Here is a 19,090-nt window from a genome sequence, read left to right as displayed (position 1 = left end):
TGATTGCCACCGCACAGGGGTTGCATTGGAGGAGGAGCGAAGAAAGGAATTAAGTTCGAGCCGGCGCTTTGACAACCGGAGACTCGCAGGAAGAGGGGGGAGGGGGGCGGCGTGTACACCCAGCGGCAAACGATGGGGGCAGAAGCGCGCGCAGCAAGCGGACAACACGATAAAGGGAGGAGGGAAGAGATAGCAGCGACTGACTGATGCCGCTGACGCCGATAGCGAGTCAACCCCAGCTGCGGAGTTGGTTTCAGGGACAACACCGCCGATGCCGACACAAACAATAAGATACCCTCGCTTCCGCAGCGCTAAGAACCAGGTCTAGTTGTGGGAAGGTGGTCACGTATTCGTCGACGTGCCGGGGCCTACGTGAAATAACCGGCGCGTCGGCAACTGAAGAGCATCCTATCCGCCACACAAGAACAGGGGGGGGGGGGACCCTTTCCTCCTCTTTCTGCATGGCGGCGACGGTGTTCTATGCAGTCACGTTATCTTGACTCTCTAGCGGCGTCAGCGGCATCCAGCGGTATCAGTCGGTCGCTGCTAGTGCTGGGGGGATGAAAGGGGGGCGGAGCTGGTTACGAGGCCGACGACGACGCGAAACCCAGGAACGGACGCCAAAGAGCTGCGCTCTAAAAAACGTGCAGTATTTATTCACTACGCACGACAAAAGTGTTATTTTCGTTTGGTGTCGCGGCGGCCTAGCAGCGACGACAGCGGCCTCAAACTTACTGAAGCTGCGTGCCAGCTTTTCAGTCAGCCCCCTCTTCTCGGCAAACACTCGCGTGGCACATTCCTCACTGGCGTTACGTATTCTCTGTACACACGCGCGGTAGCGCTGCAGAAGTCGCGGGGTGCCTTTTTCATTGCGGGGTGCTGTTCTCGTCGCGACGATTGCATTCATGAGGCTGGCGTAACGTGCAGCTTCTGGCACTGTCGGGCCCGAATTTCCTGTGCTGTCACTTTCCGTGTCCTCATCACTGTCGCTAGTGCACACTTCAACAACAAAGGCAACGATGGCAAAAAGTCAAATCTCGTAGCCATCTCTTCGCAGTCGCAGCAACGCTGCTGAGCAACTTCGCATTCCAAACGCCACACACCGTAGTCAACAGCAGATCCCTGTCTAGTGCCAGCGCCGACTTCTTCGTGTCACGTTCGACAGCACGAACATTGTCTGATTTTTCTTCTATGCTGAGCACCCGGCACCTTTTTATCCGAGCTTCGGCATGATGCGAGTCCTCGCTTGCATGACGCCACAAGGCTCCATAGAATAAAGAACCAACTTGATGCTCTCTGGCACGGTGTTGAAATGATGTTGATGTGGCTTCACGCACAAATACACGGGGGGCTTGGATGCCGTTGTTCCGATTTCTGAGGCTTGTTGTTCTGCAGGGCCGCCCGATGGAGACGACGAAAAGTGGAAACGCTACGTGTTAACTGACATGTACCGTATTTACACGATTGTAAGTCGACTCGAATGTAAGTCGACCCCCCCATATCGCGTGACCGAAAAAAAAAAAACATAAGAGAGCATACCCGAGGGCGCATTCGATAACGAAAATTTATTAGTAGCTGACATGGTCACTGGGCTACTCGTCTTCACTAGTGCTGCCATCGCCATCGTTACTGCGGTCCCACAGCGCGTCGTGGTCCAGCGAAATTTGAAATTTGGCAAACGACCGCACCAGGACATCTTGCAGAACAGCAGCCCACGCCAAATGCACCCAACCACACGCAGCCGTCAGGGAGGCTCTTTTGACAGGTCCGGTTGGCGTAATTTCGCAGTCTTCTGCCGCCAGCCACTCGTTGTACTCACGGCGGAGCAGAACCTTAAAATTAAGGCGAAGGTCCGGGCTTGTTTCATGACCACGTCGCACTTCACTGGCACGGACCGATCACGCATTTCAGCGACGTACGCCGCAAGCTTAACCTACAGCTCCGGAAAGCGTCCAGACTTTGGCACGTGGGAAATTTCTTACTTGTCGTCACAGGTGTAAAATTTCGCTTCGCTGCAGTCGCCACTCTCGCACCACCCGTTTAGAAACATCGAAATTGCGGCCCGCTGTGCAGTGATTTGTTTCTTCGGTTTAAAGGATGGCAGCCCTCTTGAACGCTGCTGTGAACGAGTGCCGAACGATTAGTGGGCCTGGAGCACTCATGACGACTGGGGAAGCATAGAAGTAGCACGTAGCCGGCAGTCAAGTGGAACGCGTCAAACCAATACCATGCCAATGCTAATGCCTTAAAGAGAAACCACAGAACACCTATATGGAGAAACCAGCGAGCGGTGTCTGCTCTTCCATGAACTACCGATACTCCCCGCAAGCGCCGCCGTTCTGAGGGTGCCGCCGCAAATGGGAACAGCGGCGCTTCCATCAGCTATCGACACCTCCCCATGAGTGTTGCATGCACTGTAAAACTCTCAAAAATGTTGAAAAACCCTTCCGAAAAGCGAACAAACACGCGGGATAGCGAAAAGATACGGGTAGGGCCATAGAGCAAACATAAAATTATAACTACGTTGTAGCTCCCGTTGGTATCGCTTTTTTTTGGCGGGGCCATGTTTCGGTTTCGCTTGTAGGTCGACCCCCCAACTTCAGACTTTCAAATTTAAAAAAAGGGGTCGACTTACAATAGTGTAAATACGGTACGCAATAAGCTGGTTCGGTTTATGCGGATATAAAACACATGTTCAATGGCTGCTGACTCGGGGATTTGACTTTACCACTTTTAAAACGAAACTGCTGTTTAAGCGGATACAATTTAAAGAGGTTTACTGTATCTCTCACCACTTCGTACCTGTTGTAAGTCCACAGTGCCCTATTTTCCATCAGAACTGCATTTCTGCTACCTTTAGTTAGATAATTTTCATGTTTCATCAGGTAATCAGCCCCATTGTTTATTCACACGCCAATATATTTCTACATTTAGCGTAACCTCCTGTATCCTGTGCTCACCACCCTGATTATCAAGAGACTCACTGACAATTATGATACTCCCTAATGCGAAATTTGAGCGCAGCTGTATACATGTTCTCATTTCGCGATATATTGAGGCATCGCACCCACCACACAGTTGCCGCTTCCCTGCAAAAGACTTTAAAAAAGATATATGGGGTTTTACGTGCGAAAACCAGGATCTTATTATGAGGCACGCCATAGTGGGAGATTCTGGAATAATTTCGACCACCTGGGGTTCTTTTAACGTGCACCTAAATCTAAGTACACTATGTGCAATGTCTCACATAATTATTTTTTTCGTGTTGTAAAGAAAATGCGAGAAATATGAAAATAGCCGCATGATTACGCAAGCATCTGTGTATGGCGACACCAGCATTCTCGGGTATTATTAAGAATTGACTCTGCTTAATGCCTGGCTCGGCGGACACGTGAAAGTGGCAAGGCATTGGTGTTGGTCACCACGAACTACGAGCATTGACTTCGCGTGAAGTGCGAAGCCAGTGCAGTGCACAGCGGCATTGCGGAGGAAGACAAAGGCATTGAGCAGAATTTATTTTTATGAGTAACGCTTGGTATTGCTGTTGTCATGGAGTGCGGACGTGTAATCGCGCAGCTATTTTCATATTCCATGCGCTTTCTTTATAATGCAAAAAGAAACGTAGCACACCGAAAACAACCAAATTGGGTGTTTTAAAACACAGTTATTACTTTTCCATGAAATTTTTATTTGTTGTGCATATCGCAGCCCTATTGGGCTATTGCAGGAGTGCATGTAAAAAGCATAACAATGACAAATAACAGGGCACTATAAACAATACAGACAAAATGAAAATAGTAACTACCTATTCAATCGCTGCAATAGTTTAAATGAAGAGAACGAGTAGGACCAAGCAACGAATTCTGATGTTGAATTGCACGGGGAAAGAAACTAATTAAAGGTGTGCCCATATTGGCAAAATAAGGCGTGATGTTTAGCTGATGGTGACTTCTAATATTAGATGGCTTAGCAGGAGTTTGGTAATGATGAAGTCTGGCAAGAGGAGTTAATATTGCAATGCAGAAACTTTAGTGATTCTGTGCATCGGCGATCTGAGAGTGGTTGCAAGCCTAGAGATGGAAGCGCTGTAGAAGGTGAAAAATTCCTATCGAACCTGCGGCATATGAAGTGAATCGATTTCTTTTGGATGGCCTTGATTTGATTAATGTCGTATTGTTCGTGCAGATTCCAGACAGGAGAAGCACATTATAGTAAAGGCTGGATTAGAGATTTACACATCAGTATTAAAGAAGTTTGTTGAGTACTTTACAAAGTGTTGTTTAATCTTATCTAATTATTGATAGTTCAATTACAGAAAAAGAATCCTGCTGCAGTACGCAGGGCGTCTACCAACTGGGAAAACCAGGAAAACTGGGAATTCTCAGGGATTTTGAATAGTCTGGAAATACTCAGAGAAAACTCGGAATTTGTGCTTCTATCAGGGAAAATTAGCTGTAATTTTATTGAAAGGGGACGAAAGTCGTAGTAATGCTGGCTAGCGTTACAGAGAGGGATCATAATAAATCATCTTTTGATGCGTTGTCATCGGCTGAAGGAGTTTACAGTTAATGGCCGACTTTCCGGACACCCGACAGTTCCGCGGCACTATCACGTACCCCATAGAATCAATGTCTAAGAATGTCTGAAGCTTCGGCCACAAGAGCCCTTCGTCGTCCGATTCTCCGGACTTTTTGCCGTGACCGCAGGTCTGAAACGGCATTAATCAAGGCCACCACTACCGCCGTTTTGATTACCTCGCCATCGTGGTAAACGCTAGGCCTAGCTGCTTCAACGTTCATTATAAAGCTTCTTGCGTCTGGCACGGTATTTTTCATTGAAAGAATTCGCCGCTGTAGTAAGTGGCACTGACTGTCTTTGTCGTCCTCGCGACTGACTTCGAAGCTCGGAAAGTAGGGCGCGTTGCATAATGCCTGTTCCGAAAAGTCAGCTTTGCCTCAATGCAAAAGTGTAACGTGGTGAAGCATAACAAGCATGGGAAGGTGCAATTGTCACGGGACACGGTATCTATTCCTTAATTATACACGTGTCGATCCACCATCTCCTGTCACAGTACGGGCACCGATATGCCTACTAAGCATGCTGGTAGGCCTTTTCGGATGTGCCTGTGGCGATTTGAGCCTTTAATAGCAGTAAAAGATATGCATTCATTTTTACGGGCTGCCCGATTTCACGGATGTTTTCGCAGCCCTTAGTGAGTCCGAAAAATTGCACGTTGACTGTACAGCTGATGAAGAGGGTGCTTCGAATGGTCCCTGGGGAGAACGCGTGGTAGAAGCAGGACGAGAACAAAGGACCTACGCATTCAGGATTGAACGGAAAAGGAAGCCTGCCGCCACTTTCTTCAAGGAGCTTGAGCTCAAAAAACAAAGCGTTGGCTGATGCTGGAATGCATGTGTTCCTCATCCAAACCGAAATAAACTCCCCAAAGGAGTGAAATGCAACACTGAGGTGTTGTGCGCGGGCTGAGAGTATGTCAGGAGATTTGAGGTTGACACACCAGCTGTTGAGAATCTCATTTGTGACAAAGTTCGGGCCTCACACCAATGAGCTTGCTATAAATTGATAAAAGTAGCTCATATCACCTTCAGTCACGGCGTGCACATTTGTAGACGTGACCTGTTTTTGCCATTTCTGTGCAGCGGTAGCAAGGAATAGAGCGTGAACTTAAATTAAGCTTAAGGCAAATTGAACGTACTGTTAACCTAAATTACTTCCATTTTGCTTCTGAGTGATATGTACCGTTACAGAGTATCGCTTTGGTGAAGTCACTACCATGTTTCACGTTATGCTTGATGTGGGGCACGTCGATAGCAACCTTGAAATATATATATATTTTTTCTTTCTTGAAATGCTTGAGGCTAATGAATAACTTGTGCATGTAATTCGAGCGGGGGATTTAATCCTTTCTTTTTTTGATGCGTAGCATGACTGACATTACAATATTCAAATATTTAGTTACTCTGTAATTATAATGACTCACCATAAAATGATTAAAGGGTCATTCTATCACCTTGATTTGCTTTCAGTGGAGTCTCAAGCACCACCTGTGTTTCACACATGTACCAACAGTCGATCATAATTCGTGACTGAAGTGGATATATGAAAACATTTGTTTATGTATGCATCTTGTTTTTTTCTTCATATTTGAGAATGTTCCACTCGATTTGCAATGAGTTTTACCATTTTATTCAAAGTTATTTGCTGTGCGTTTTACTAACCCCTCTCTAGACTAAATTTCTTTTTATATATGAAATAAGTGATACTGCTTACTATTCAAACTGGATTAAGTCATTGCTTAGCATGCTTACTAGAGAGTGACAGCATCGGGCGACATAGTGTCATCCTGTCTTGACGTAAAACAAAGTTCTGCGTCACTCAGGGAATTTTGTAAAGGCACACAGGAAAAACCTGGAAAACTCAAGGAATTTGGAAATGTAAACTTGGTAGACACCCTGTGTACGTCACTGTTGACAGAATACCATTGGTTGCATTGTCATATATCCCGGCCATGATGGCCGCATTTCGATGGGGGTGAAATGTAAAAACACCCATGTACTTAAATTTAGGTGCACGTTAAAGAACCCCAGGTGGTCGAAATTTCCAGAGCCCTCCACTATGGTGGGCCTCATAATCAGAAAGTGGTTTTCGCGCGTAAAACCTTATAATTTTTAAAGATTACTTATGTTTCTTGTAGTTCTATTCTTTGAAATGCACCTAATGACAAAAACCGTACTACTGCCTCTGCTCCATGTTGGTCGAGCTGAGTGGTTGTTTGGATGGAGATTCCTTGTGAGGAAGGCCCATTGTAACCACGTGTGTTCTACCTATAGATCAACAGCCCCAGCTTCATGCCTCTCGTGACTTGCCCAAGTGATGACTGCCGTGTCAACCGATCAGGAGGTCGGCTCTACCTTCAGACTAGGGGTTCCAAGTTTGTCAAGTTCCAAGAGCTGAAGATACAAGAACACGTAAGAAGACAAGCTGCTGTGCATGTGATGCCATCACTTCCCTCTTGGTAGTGATGGTGCTGCATGCTGAACTTTGCTTCCTAACTGAATTTTAGTTCTCAGTGGATTCTACTTAAGTGTCATAGGTTTGATGGCATGCAGATTTATTGCTGTTGAAAAACTGTGCGGTGCCAGGGCTGAACTTGACATGTGTGAAGCTGAGTACTGAGTACTAAAGTAGGTCTCCAAATACTGCCCTGGTGCCATGGTATCAGAAACAGTAGAATTTGCTGACGTGTAGCAGTAAATTTAGGTATGATGACATTGCACATGCAATAAAATATTCAAGAGTGCTGTACATGTGGCTGTGGTCGCATGTGGCAGCCATGGCGAATACAGGATCAGAGCAAGGCAATGTGTTGCGACTTCGTGACACATGTTGGGTACCAAAACTGGTTTATATGAACAAGTATTTCGGCCATTTTGATGCTAGCGGTATTTTTATGGGATTTAGCTAGTCTGGACCTTCATTTAGTATAAATAAAGAAATCTCAAGTCCAAGATGTGTCAGTACTCCAGGTTATTTGCCTGATTTGTTGATATCTTTAAAGAGAAAAAGAGCCGTGACTTCAAACAGGACCTAAGACGAAGGAGTGGACAGGACCGCTCGTTCTGTCCACTCCTTCGTCTTGCGTCCCATCTGAAGTCGCGGTTATTTTCCTCTTTAAACATGTCGGACCAATTGGCCCAAAGTTCCTCCCTTTTGAACCTGATTTATCTTACACTTGGCTCTTTTTTACGTTGCTACCTATCAAGCAGCAAATGTAGCTTCTGCGCTAGCCTCATCGCTTGAACTATGTGCCGAGCAAGAACTTATGTACCGCTCGTCCTGTCCACTCCTTCGTCTTACGTCCCGTCTGAAGTCGCAGTTCTTTTCCTCTTTAAACATGTCGGACCAACTGGCCCAAAGTTCCCCCCTCTTGAGATCTTTAGTTGCTGACAAACTGCTTCCAACACTGAAAGCAGTTTGCCTTGCCTCTCTAATGGCGATCTTCATTTTCTGTTCCCACTCTTTCTTCCAGAGTGACCAAGTGCCCGTGGGGAACATCCCACGAAGCATGACTGTATATGTGCGTGGAGAGCTGACTCGTACTGCATTGCCAGGTGACCACGTCTCCGTGACAGGCATTTTCCTGCCACTGCTGCGCACAGGATTCCGTCAAATGCAGGGCGGCCTCCTCTCAGATACTTTCCTGGAGGCACATGTGAGTTGACCAACTGTGTCTACTTGGAACTCACTGCAGTGATGGAGTCGCTGTGACATCCTGCTGCTGAAAACAATGTTGTGGGTTGAATTTTGCATATTTTGTTTGAGTCATAATTCGATGAGAATGTTGTACCCCTCTTTCTTTCAGATAGAAAATATTTGGTGCTTTATTCAATTAGAGGATTTCACTACAGTAAAACCTCGTTAAACCGTACCCGCTTAAACAGTAGTTCCGGTTTAAAAGTAGTAAAGTCAATTCCCCGACTCAGCGGCCATTGAACATAATGTATCTTGTATCCGCATGAACCGTACCCGCTTATTGCGTCCAGCTTATTGCGTACGCATCGGTTAAAACGTAGCGTTTCCACTTTTCGTCGCGCAAACACGGCGGTGCGTCGTCTCCACCGGGTGGTCCAGCAGAACAACAAGCCTCAGAGATCTTTACAACGGCCTCCAAGCGCCCCGTGCGTTTGCTCGTGAAGCCGCATCAACATCATTTCGACGCCGTGCCAGTGAGCGAGAGAGCGTTGTGGCGTCGTGCAAGCGAGGACTCGCGTCATGCCGAAGCTCGAATAAAAAAGACACCGGGTGCTCAGCATAGAAGAAAGATTAGACATCGTCCGTGCTATCGAACGTGACCCGAAGAAGTCGGCGCTGGCCCGCGACATGGATCTGCTGTTGAGTACAGTTTGTGGCATTTGGAATGCGAAGTTGCTCGGCAGAGCTGCTGCGACCGCAAAGAGATGTCGGCTACGAGGTTCGACTTTTCGCCATCGTTGCCTCTGTTGTCGCCGAAGTGTCGACTAGCGACAGTGATGAGGACGACACGGAAAGCGACAGCACGGGTGATTGAGGCCCGACAGTGGCAGAAGCTGCGCGTTACGTCAGCCTCGTGAATGCAATCATCGCAACGAGAGCGGGGGCGCGATAACGTAACTATTCCAAACGAAAAGTTTCCCGAACTCCGGCACCCGGCAATGAACAAGGCGCCCCGGGACTTATGCAGCACTAGTGCGCGCGCGCACGGAGAATACGTAACGCCAACGAGGAATCTGCCGTGCGAGTGTTTGCCGAGAGGAGGGGGGCTGGCTGAGAAGCTGGCACGCAGCTTGAGTAAGTTTGAGGCCACTGTCGTCGTGCTAGGCCGCCGCGGCATCAAACGAAAATAACACTTATATCACGCGAAATGAATAAATACTGCATGTTTTTTCCCCTTTCATTGCACTCTCTCTGAGTTCCGTTTTCGACAGGTAAGTGGGCGATCTCATGCTATTTCGGTTAAACAGTACTACCGTTTGGTACGTACTTTTTCCGAGCTCCGGCCAACTACGGTTTAACGAGGTTTCACTGTATTTGCATGCATATCACCTGTGCAAATTACTCTAGGAAAGGTGCTACACAGACTTAATGAGCCTGGACAAAAAATTATTGTGTCATATCATTGTACAAAAGTCACAGATCTTCCTGGGGTGGGTTTCTGTTTGCTTTTTTGAAGCTTTTTGAACTTTGAGATATGTTGTGTGTGGGTCTGCATGGTGATTGTCATTTTGAAAGTACCTGTGTAAAGCTACAGCTTTACTGCAGTGCTTATCAAACTTAGAAAAACACTCTTTTCAATATTCAGGGTGTCTACCAACTGGGAAAACCGGGAATTCTCAGGGATTTTGAGTAGTCTGGAAAAACTCGGGGGATTTTGCTTCTATCAGGGAGAATTAGTGGTTGATTTATTAGAGAGTTTTAGCAGTGTCGTAATACGGTACGGTAAGTGCGGTGTACGGTACGGTACAGTGGAACTCGGCTATATCGAACTCGCAAAAAAAAGCCTATCAGTTCGATATAGCGCATAATTCGATATAAGCCTGCTAAATAATTGGATGTCATAAAAGCACATACCATTTATAAAATCACTTTATTGGTGAAACTAGCTTAGTTTCGCACGAAGTAGTCCTGCATTTTCTTCTGCTTGGACAATTGCGCTGCCTGTTTGCTGCCTGCGTCGCACGCACTTTTTCACATTGTCTAAAGCGTCTGAGCAGCTGAGGTCGCAACCTTCCGCATTCGCGCAGAAGCACAGACTAGTGCAAGCGCACCAATCGCTTCGGAGCACGTGGGCCAAGGACCATCGTTGCTTTTCTCATTGTGCCCACTTTCACTTGTGCTCGGCACGATGTCGGCAATATAGTCTTCGTTTTCGGGCTCTCCTGTGGTCGCGACATCATCATTTGTGTCCACAAACTCGTTCACCGTTGATTCGTCAACAGCTTCTGGAAATTCTGACAGCTCGCTCCGAACTTAGGCAACATCGGCAACGGCTTCGTCGCATTCATCAGAATTTAGTCATCACCGAGCACGCGAAAGTCGGCACGGCTGAAACACTTTCGGATGAACCACTCGCACACGGCCGTGCGTATGCGTCAGGCACCACGGGCACCGGGTCGCTAGTTGGGCCGCTTTAGCCGTAATCTCCCCCTTCAAGATCGTGCTGAGAGTGCTCCTCGGAATCTTGTACGCTGCGGGGACTTCTCACCGCGTTCGATCCTATTTATGATTTTGAGCTTCACGACGAAAGGCGAATTCTGCCGCTTCATCACGGCAACACTGCGGGAGAAGGCCGACAAGGTGCACACACAATGAACCAGAAAAGCTGCGAGACAACTCGCACTTCCGCCATCTTGCGCGACGAGCGCACAAGAGCCTCTGATTGGCTGTCTGAGCAAGCGCTGCGGGCGGGCCAGGATCATTTTTTGCAGGGGGATGTCGACGGCTCGTCCGAGGCAGGGCGGTCACTGTAGGGAGAGCGGTTAAAGGGAAGCTGAAACGGTTTTCAATTTCCACGAATTGCTGGGATTGGGAAGAACAGACCTAACAATTCACGGTTCCAAATTTTTTTCTTCGTTTTGTTAATATAAGGGGCGGAAATCGCTTTCTAAATCACCCCCGCGGACACGCCACCATCGCTTCCCGGAGCGCCGGGTGAGGTGGTTGCCAGAGGAGAGAACCGGCGAGTGACGTCACTGGCGGGGACCGAGCTGCCGGACCGGCGTCCTGGCATGCCTCTTTCCGTCCTGCGCTTTACTGAACGACGCTATGAGAGATCTGCCGCCGCCGCCGCTCACGTTTGTTTTCTTTTGCGATTTTCGTAAACTGGGTTCTTTCGTGAAGCTGCCCGTCGCGGCAGGTTCACGTGCATGCTCGCGCGAGCAAACGCCGCTGGAACGCTGCGAAGCATAGATTGAAACGCGCGCAGTAATAAATTTTGGTGACCGGACTTCGTGCGTAGCTTCCACAGCGTTGCACCTGAGGTATGAAATGGAGTATAGGCTTGCCTAGTGACATTCGACGTACGGTTGCAGTTATCGTGTTTACCACACGGTGGTGCTAAAGCTGCCTAATATCTTTATGTCAACACTAGCATGGAGCACGCATACAGATACTTGATCGAGCCACAATCGCAAAGTCGTCGAACCATAGTATGAATATTGCACATATAATACCTCTGGCCATCTCTGGATATGTATGATAAGCAACTTCCGTGACTGTACCTCGCAGCACTGCATGTGCGCGGTTTGAAACGCGGCACTTATGTTCGCGACTGTGTATCAACACTCAAAAAACCACGGGACTTTAGACAAGCAGCGGCAAGGTGCTTGACATCGCGGAATTGCACCCGTGTTTACAATCTAATGAGAAGTTAGTGCTTAGGCATTCTTCTAGCAGCAAGTTCCCAGTGACACTTTAGCGCATTTTTTCTCCCGTCATTGGAACGTGCAGCTACATGAAAAAAAAAAAAAGAACATACGTACCAGCTAAGATTTCCAACGCGCGAGAATGTGCACAAATCGCTCTCGCTGTTGGCACACTACACATCGTCGTTGCTGCCGTTACCGCCATTGCCGCCATCGTTTTCCGTATCGGCTGTCGGTTCGAACATGTACGGCGAAAATACAAGCTGTCCGAGGCAGCGAGAACGTTCCATAATGCTTACAACTCAGCTATGAAGCCAGAACAGAACAGCGTGCTACGCTCTGAAACGGCGGCATGCGGCGGCGCCGACCGGCGACTGCTGCTATTGACCTCACAGCGGCCCCGACCAATCACGGGCAACTGCGGCGTTCGCGCGATGCCCTGAGGTGCTGGTGCGTGTTTTCTTGAAAAAACAGCCGCTTGCGTTTGTTTCTGCCCTTTTTGAACCAGATATTCGTTTTCAGGGGACTCAAAAGTGTAGAATGCCGCAGAGAACTCATTTTTTTCTAAGTGTTTCAGCTTCCCTTTAAATGGAGCCGCACCGCCGGGTTTTCCCGCCACCGCGAGGGAAAGCCAACTTCCAGGGGCACTTTCTCCCGCTTGACGTTCAATATATCGGGAGTCGCTGCTTTTTTTGTTCGATGTAAGCGTAATTTTTTCTATTATACGCGTTGTAACTATACCGTGTCAAGAAATTGTTCGATATACAGAATAATTCGATGTAAACGGGTTCGATATAGTCGGGTTCGACTGTATTACCGTTCCGTACTAACTTACCGCGATGACCGAAGACGTGCGTGGGCCGCTCGATGCGTACGGTAATGTGATAATGATGATAGTGGCTAACATTGGGGCTTTGCAGAATACAATAACTATGCGCTGAATGCGAAATATTCATTTTGACGAATACTAGAAAGCTTTAGCTTGCCCATACACGCATTATTCTTTACAGAAGTGCCCGGCTACGGCAAGCTTAGACGCCAGTCACAAGGCCGGTAGCGACACCTTGTGACACTTCGTCCTGCACCACGTGAAACCTTTTGTTACATAGGTGTTCTTATCTAATCGATACATAAAAAAGGGTTTGTTTCTTGTAAATTGCAACGCAGCTGACACTTTACACCAGGAGATAAGTAGAATATAGTTAGTTACTGCAATAAAAACTCTGCGTCCCCTCTAAGTAAACTCCGCATCACTAGATGGCGCCACCTACCTGGTTTTTTTTTATGTCACTGTTTACTTGTTACTTCGTCGCTCCGCAGAAGGTAATTTAAAGTAACCTCTCGCCTTGGTATTATCATGGTAAAAAAAGCACGCGAGACAAGGACTCTGTGGCCGACACCAGCTTGTCACTGTTTTGACTTAGTGCAGCTCGGCTCGCGACACACGGTGCCAGCTGAGCTTTACCGACTCCTTACCGTCTAGTATGCCGTACGGAAAGTCATTCCGTACGGCAAAGTTCGCGCATGCGCATTCCTCGACCGGTACTTACCGTACCGTATACCGTACTTTCCGTAGCACCGCTAAAAGACCCTATTGAAGGGGAACCCAAGTCACGGTAATGCTGGCCCGAGTAATAGAGGAATCGTAACGAATGGTCTTTGACGCTGCGTCGTCTGCTGGAGGAGTTGCCAGAGTACAGTGAATGAGCGACTTTCCGGACGCCAGATAATTCGGACGGCTTCATGGCACCAGTACGTACTCCATAGGGTCAATGTATAAGAACATCTCTCAGTGTATAAGAATGTCCGAAATTTCGGACGCAAGAACCCTTCGCCGTCCGATTTTCCGGACTTTTTGTCATGACCACAGGACCGAACCGGCATTAATAAACGCCACAACCGTCACCATTTTGATAACCTCGCCGCCTCGAACCGCCACACTCGCACACAGGTCCGCTGGCAGCCGTAGCCACCACCGTGGCAATGCTAGGCCTAGCTTAAGCTTCTTGCTGTTCTGTACCGTGTTTTTCATTGAAAGAATTCGCCGCTGCTAACAATGGCACCGACACCGCCTTTGTGGTCATCGCGATTAGCTTCGAAGCTCGGAAAACACTGCGCGTTGCATAATGCCGGTTCCCGAAAGTCAGCTTCACCTCTTTACAGCAATCTTACGCTGTGAAGCATAACAAGTGTGGGAAGGGGCAACTGTCACGGGACACGGTATGTACTCCTTATTTATAGTGATGACACAGGGTGTCTACCAACCGGTAGACACCCTGTGTCATATCATTGTACAAAAGTCACAGATCACAGTCACAGATTTTGAGTAGTCTGGAAAAAGTTGGAAAACTCTGGGAATTTCTGTGTCTATCAGGGAAAATTAGCTGTAATTTTGTTGAAAGGGTCGAAAGTCGAGGTAATCCTGGCTCGAGTAACAGACAGGAGTCGTAATGAATTGTCTTTGACGCTCTGTCGTCGGCTGGAGGAGTTGCGAGTGTACAGTCAATGACCGACTTTCCGTATTCCCGGTAATTTGGATGGCTTCGCGGCACCACCACGTACCCCATAGAGTCAGTATATTTCAGATGCAAGAACTCTTCCCCGTCCAATTCTCCGGACGTGTTGCCGTGACCGCAAGTCCGAAATGGCATTAATCAAAGCCACCGGCGCTAGCGCATGCAGATCCGCTGGCACCCGTAGCCACTACTGCGGCAACGCTAGACCTAGCTGCTTGGACGTTCGCTGTGAAGCTTCTTGCCGTTGGGTGCCGTGTTTTTATTGAAAGAATTCCCTACTGTAAGCAATGGCACGGACTATGCCTTTGTGGTCCGCGCGATTGGCTTTGAAGCTTGGAAATCACGGTGTGTTGCTTAATGCCGGTTCCCGAAAGCCAGCTTCGCTTCCTTACAGAATTGTTACTTGGTGAAGGATACGCAAAAGTATTGCAGTGAAGCATTACAAGCGTGAGAAGGGGCTATTGCCACGGGGCACTGTATCTATTAGTACTCAATTATACACGTGTGCACCCGGTATTTCCTGTCACAGTATGAGCACCGATATGCCTATTACGTGTACCGGCAGACCTTCAAAGCGTTTTCGGATGTGTGGCGGTTTGAGCAAATGAAATGCATAAATTTTTTCCAACTGGCCGATTTTTCGGATGTTTTCGTGGCCCCTAGGGAGTTAGGAAAATCGGACTTGGACTGTGCAACTGACCAAGAAGATGCTTCATATGGTCCGTGGGGCGAACGAGTGGCGGAAGGAGGACAAGAACAGAAAGAACGCATTGAGGAATGAACAGGAAAGGAAGCGTGCTGCTGCCGTTTTGAAGGAGCTTGAGCTCAAAAAACAAAGTGTTGGCTGATGTCGAGATGCAAATGTCCCTTATCCAAACCAAAATAAACTCTTCAAAGCAGTGAAACAGAACACTGAGGCGTCGTGCACGGGTTGAGAGTATGGAAGGACAGTTGAGGTTGACGCACCAGCTATTGAGAGAGAATCTCAATTGTGACAAAGTTCGGGTCTCATACCACTGAGCTTGCTATCAGTTGATATAAATAGCTCATATTCGAAAATATTTGCTTCTGTCATCATCATCATCATCATCAGCCTGATTACGCCCACTGCAGGGCAAAGGCCTCTCCCATACTTCTCCAACTACCCCGGTCATGTACTAATTGTGGCCATGTTGACCCTCCAAACTTCCTTATCTCATCTGCCCACCTAACTTTCTGTCGCCCCCTGCTACGCTTCCCTTCCCTCGGAATCCAGTCCGTAACCCTTAATGACCATCGGTTATCTACCCTCCTCATTACATGTCCTGCCCATGCCCATTTCTTTTTCTTGATTTCAACTAAGATGTCATTAACGCGCGTTTGTTCCCTCACCCAATCTGCTCTTTTCTTATCCCTTAACGTTACACCTATCATTCTTCTTTCCATAGCTCGTTGCGTCGTCCTCAATTTAAGTAGAACCCTTTTCGTAAGCCTCCAGGTTTCTGCCCCGTACGTGAGTACTGGTAAGACACAGCTGTTATACACTTTTCTCTTGAGGGATAATGGCAACCTGCTGTTCATGATCTGCGAATGCCTGCCAAACGCACCCCAGCCCATTCTTATTCTTCTGATTATTTCACTCTCATGATCTGGATCAGCAGTCACTACCTGTCCTAAGTAGATGTATTCTCTTACCACTTCCAGTGCCTCGCTACCTATCGTAAACTGCTGTTCCCTTCCGAGACTGTTAAACATTACTTTAGTTTTCTGCAGATTCATTTTTAGTCCCACCCTTCTGCTCTGCCTCTCCAGATCAGTGAGCATGCATTGCAGTTGGTCCCCTGAGTTACTAAGCAAGGCAATATCATCAGCGAAGCGCAAGTTACTAAGGTATTCTCCATTTACTCTTATCCCCAATTCTTCCCAATCCAGCTCTCTGAATACCTCCTGTAAACACGCTGTGAATAGCATTGGAGAGATCGTATCTCCCTGCCTGACGCCTTTCTTTATTGGGATTTTGTTGCTTTCTTTATGGAGGAGTACAGTGGCTGTGGAGCCGTTATAGATATCTTTCAGTATTTTTACATACGGCTCGTCTACACCCTGATTCCGCAATGCCTCCATGACTGCTGAGGTTTCGACTGAATCAAACGCTTTCTCGTAATCAATGAAAGCTATATATAATGGTTGGTTATATTCCGCACATTTCTCTATCACCTGATTGATAGTGTGAATATGATCTATTGTTGAGTAGCCTTTACGGAATCCTGCCTGGTCCTTTGGTTGACGGAACTCTAAGGTGTTCCGGATTCTATTTGCAATTACCTTAGTAAATACTTTGTAGGCAACGGACAGTAAGCTGATCGGTCTATAATTTTTCAAGTCTTTGGCGTCGCCTTTCTTATGGATTAGGATTATGTTAGCGTTCTTCCAAGATTCCGGTACGCTCGAGGTCTTGAGGCATTGTGTATACAGGGTGGCCAGTTTTTCTAGAACAATCTGCCCACCATCCTTCAGCAAATCTGCTGTTACCTGATCCTCCCCAGCTGCCTTCCCCCTTTGTATAGCTCCCAAGGCTTTCTTTACTTCTTCCGGCGTTACTTCTGGGATATCAAATTCCTCTAGATTATTATCTCTTCCATTATCATCGTGGGTGCCACTCGTACTGTATAAATCTCTATAGAACTCCTCAGCCACTTGAACTATCTCATCCATATTAGTAATGATATTGCCGGCTTTGTCTCTTAGCGCATACATCTGATTCTTGCCAATTCCTAGTTTCTTCTTCACTGCTTTTAGGCTTCCTCCGTTCCTGAGAGCTTGTTCAATTCTATCCATGTTATACTTCCTTATGTCAGCTGTCTTACGCTTGTTGATTAACTTCGAAAGTTCTGTATGCATCTCCTTTTTATTCGTATTTGAGAATGTCCAACTCGATTTGCAATTTTTTTCGAAGACATTTGCTGTGCATTTTACTAACCCCTCCCTTCTATTCTCTTTTTGAATAACATAAACACTACTCCTTGGTATTCAAATTAGATTAAGTTTTTTTTTTTTTTCCGTGTGCTTACTAGAGAGTGAAAGCATCAGGCGATATGGTTTCTGCCAGTCTTGACATAAAACATATTTCTGTATCACTCAGGGAATTTTGCAAAGGCACTCGGGGAAAGCCTGGAAAACTCAGGGAATTTGGAAATGTCAACTTGGTAGACCCTGATTATACATGCATGCGCTCGCCATCTTCTGTCACACTACGAGCACCGATATGCCTAATAAGTGTACTGGCAGTCCTACAGAACTTTTTCGGGCGTGCCTGTGGCGATTTGAGCCGTTAAGGCCTGTAAAAGACATGCATTAATTTTTTCAGACGTTTTCGCGGCGCCTAGGGAGTCCGAAAAATCGGACGCTGACTGTACACAAATGTCCAAGAGGATGCTTCAAATAGTCCATGTGGCGAACGCGCAGCCAAAGGAAAACAAGAAGACAAAGGACCTACGCATTCAGAAATGAATGGGAAAGGAAGCATTCTGCTGCTTTTTTGGAAGAGCTTGCACTCTAAAAGCAAAGCGTTGGCTAACACCGATATGCAGGTGTCCCTCATCCAAGCAATAAAAACTTTTAATTTAAAACACTGGAACGCAACACTGAGACCATGTGCGCACGCTGAGAGTATGCCAGGACAGTTGAGGTTGACTTACCAGCTGTTGCGAGAGAATCTGACTTGTGATAAAGTTCGGGCCTCATACGAATTAGCTTGCTATCAGTTGATAGTAGTAGCTCATATTCGAAAATAGTCTGCATGCATCTCTTTTATTCGTACTTGAGAATGTTCGACTCAATTTGCAATAGTTTTTACTATTTCTTTCGAAGAGGTTTTATTCGCTGTGCATTTTACTAACCCCTCCCTTCTGTTTTCTTTTTGAATAAGATAAACACTGCCCCTTACTATTCAAACTGGATTAAGTTGTTTTTTATTTTTTAACATGCTTACAGAGGGTGACACCATTGGGCGACATGATGTAGGGAGCCCGTCTAGACATAAAACAAAGTTCTGTGTCACTGAAGGAATATTGCAAAAGCACTCAGGGAAAACCTGGGAAACTCAGGGAATTTGGAAATGTCAACTTGGTAGACACCCTGACTACAGAACTTTACGACAGATGGTTTATCATGAGGCCAATCTATGCGACAGGTGAAAGGACTGTGCACCATGTGACTTGATCATTGTTTCGTGCGTAGCCGGCACTGACGGTAAAACGCAGGCGCGGTCCATGCTGTTTCATTGTGAGGTTCGGCATTAGTTGCCGCTGGTCAAATTATGAAATCTAAAGGCTCACAGAAAGCTCGCATGACCCCATACCCGCCCTCGTTCATCCGTTGTCCGTGTAAATGCATGCAATCACCCATGATGCTTTCGTATCCGCTGTGTAAATCCAAAGCTATAGTCTTGCAAGGAGTTGCTCGAAGTTGCAAGAAGATAATGATGTGCGGCAATGAACGGCGTTGGTAACGAAAGGGTGCCGTACACGTACAGTGCGTCTCAAAGATGGCCGCTGGGAACAACTTTGTTGCTATCCCATGCATTTGCTTTCATTTACGAGGTGGTTCGGTGGCTTTCCGAGTGTCGCATGGCTGCTGCGATTAGATCTGTGTCAATTTGGCACCGAACCCTAA

The 19,090-nt window shown here is 47.0% G+C and overlaps 1 protein-coding gene across 1 annotated transcript in view; it reads left to right on the top strand.

Annotated features, from left to right (window-relative positions):
* Positions 1 to 19,090, top strand: part of Mcm7 (minichromosome maintenance 7) — a 53,849-nt gene that overhangs the window by 7,398 nt on the left and 27,361 nt on the right. Inside the window, exons 6-7 of the mRNA XM_050190092.3 lie at positions 6,852 to 6,989; positions 8,051 to 8,233. Of these exons, the coding sequence (XP_050046049.1) occupies positions 6,852 to 6,989; positions 8,051 to 8,233 (321 nt within the window). The remainder of the gene's footprint in view (positions 1 to 6,851; positions 6,990 to 8,050; positions 8,234 to 19,090) is intronic.

This window comes from Dermacentor andersoni, chromosome 2 (genome assembly GCF_023375885.2).
Source record: "Dermacentor andersoni chromosome 2, qqDerAnde1_hic_scaffold, whole genome shotgun sequence".
Taxonomy (NCBI): Eukaryota; Metazoa; Arthropoda; class Arachnida; order Ixodida; family Ixodidae; genus Dermacentor; species Dermacentor andersoni.
This window is presented reverse-complemented; position numbering and strand designations above follow the sequence as displayed.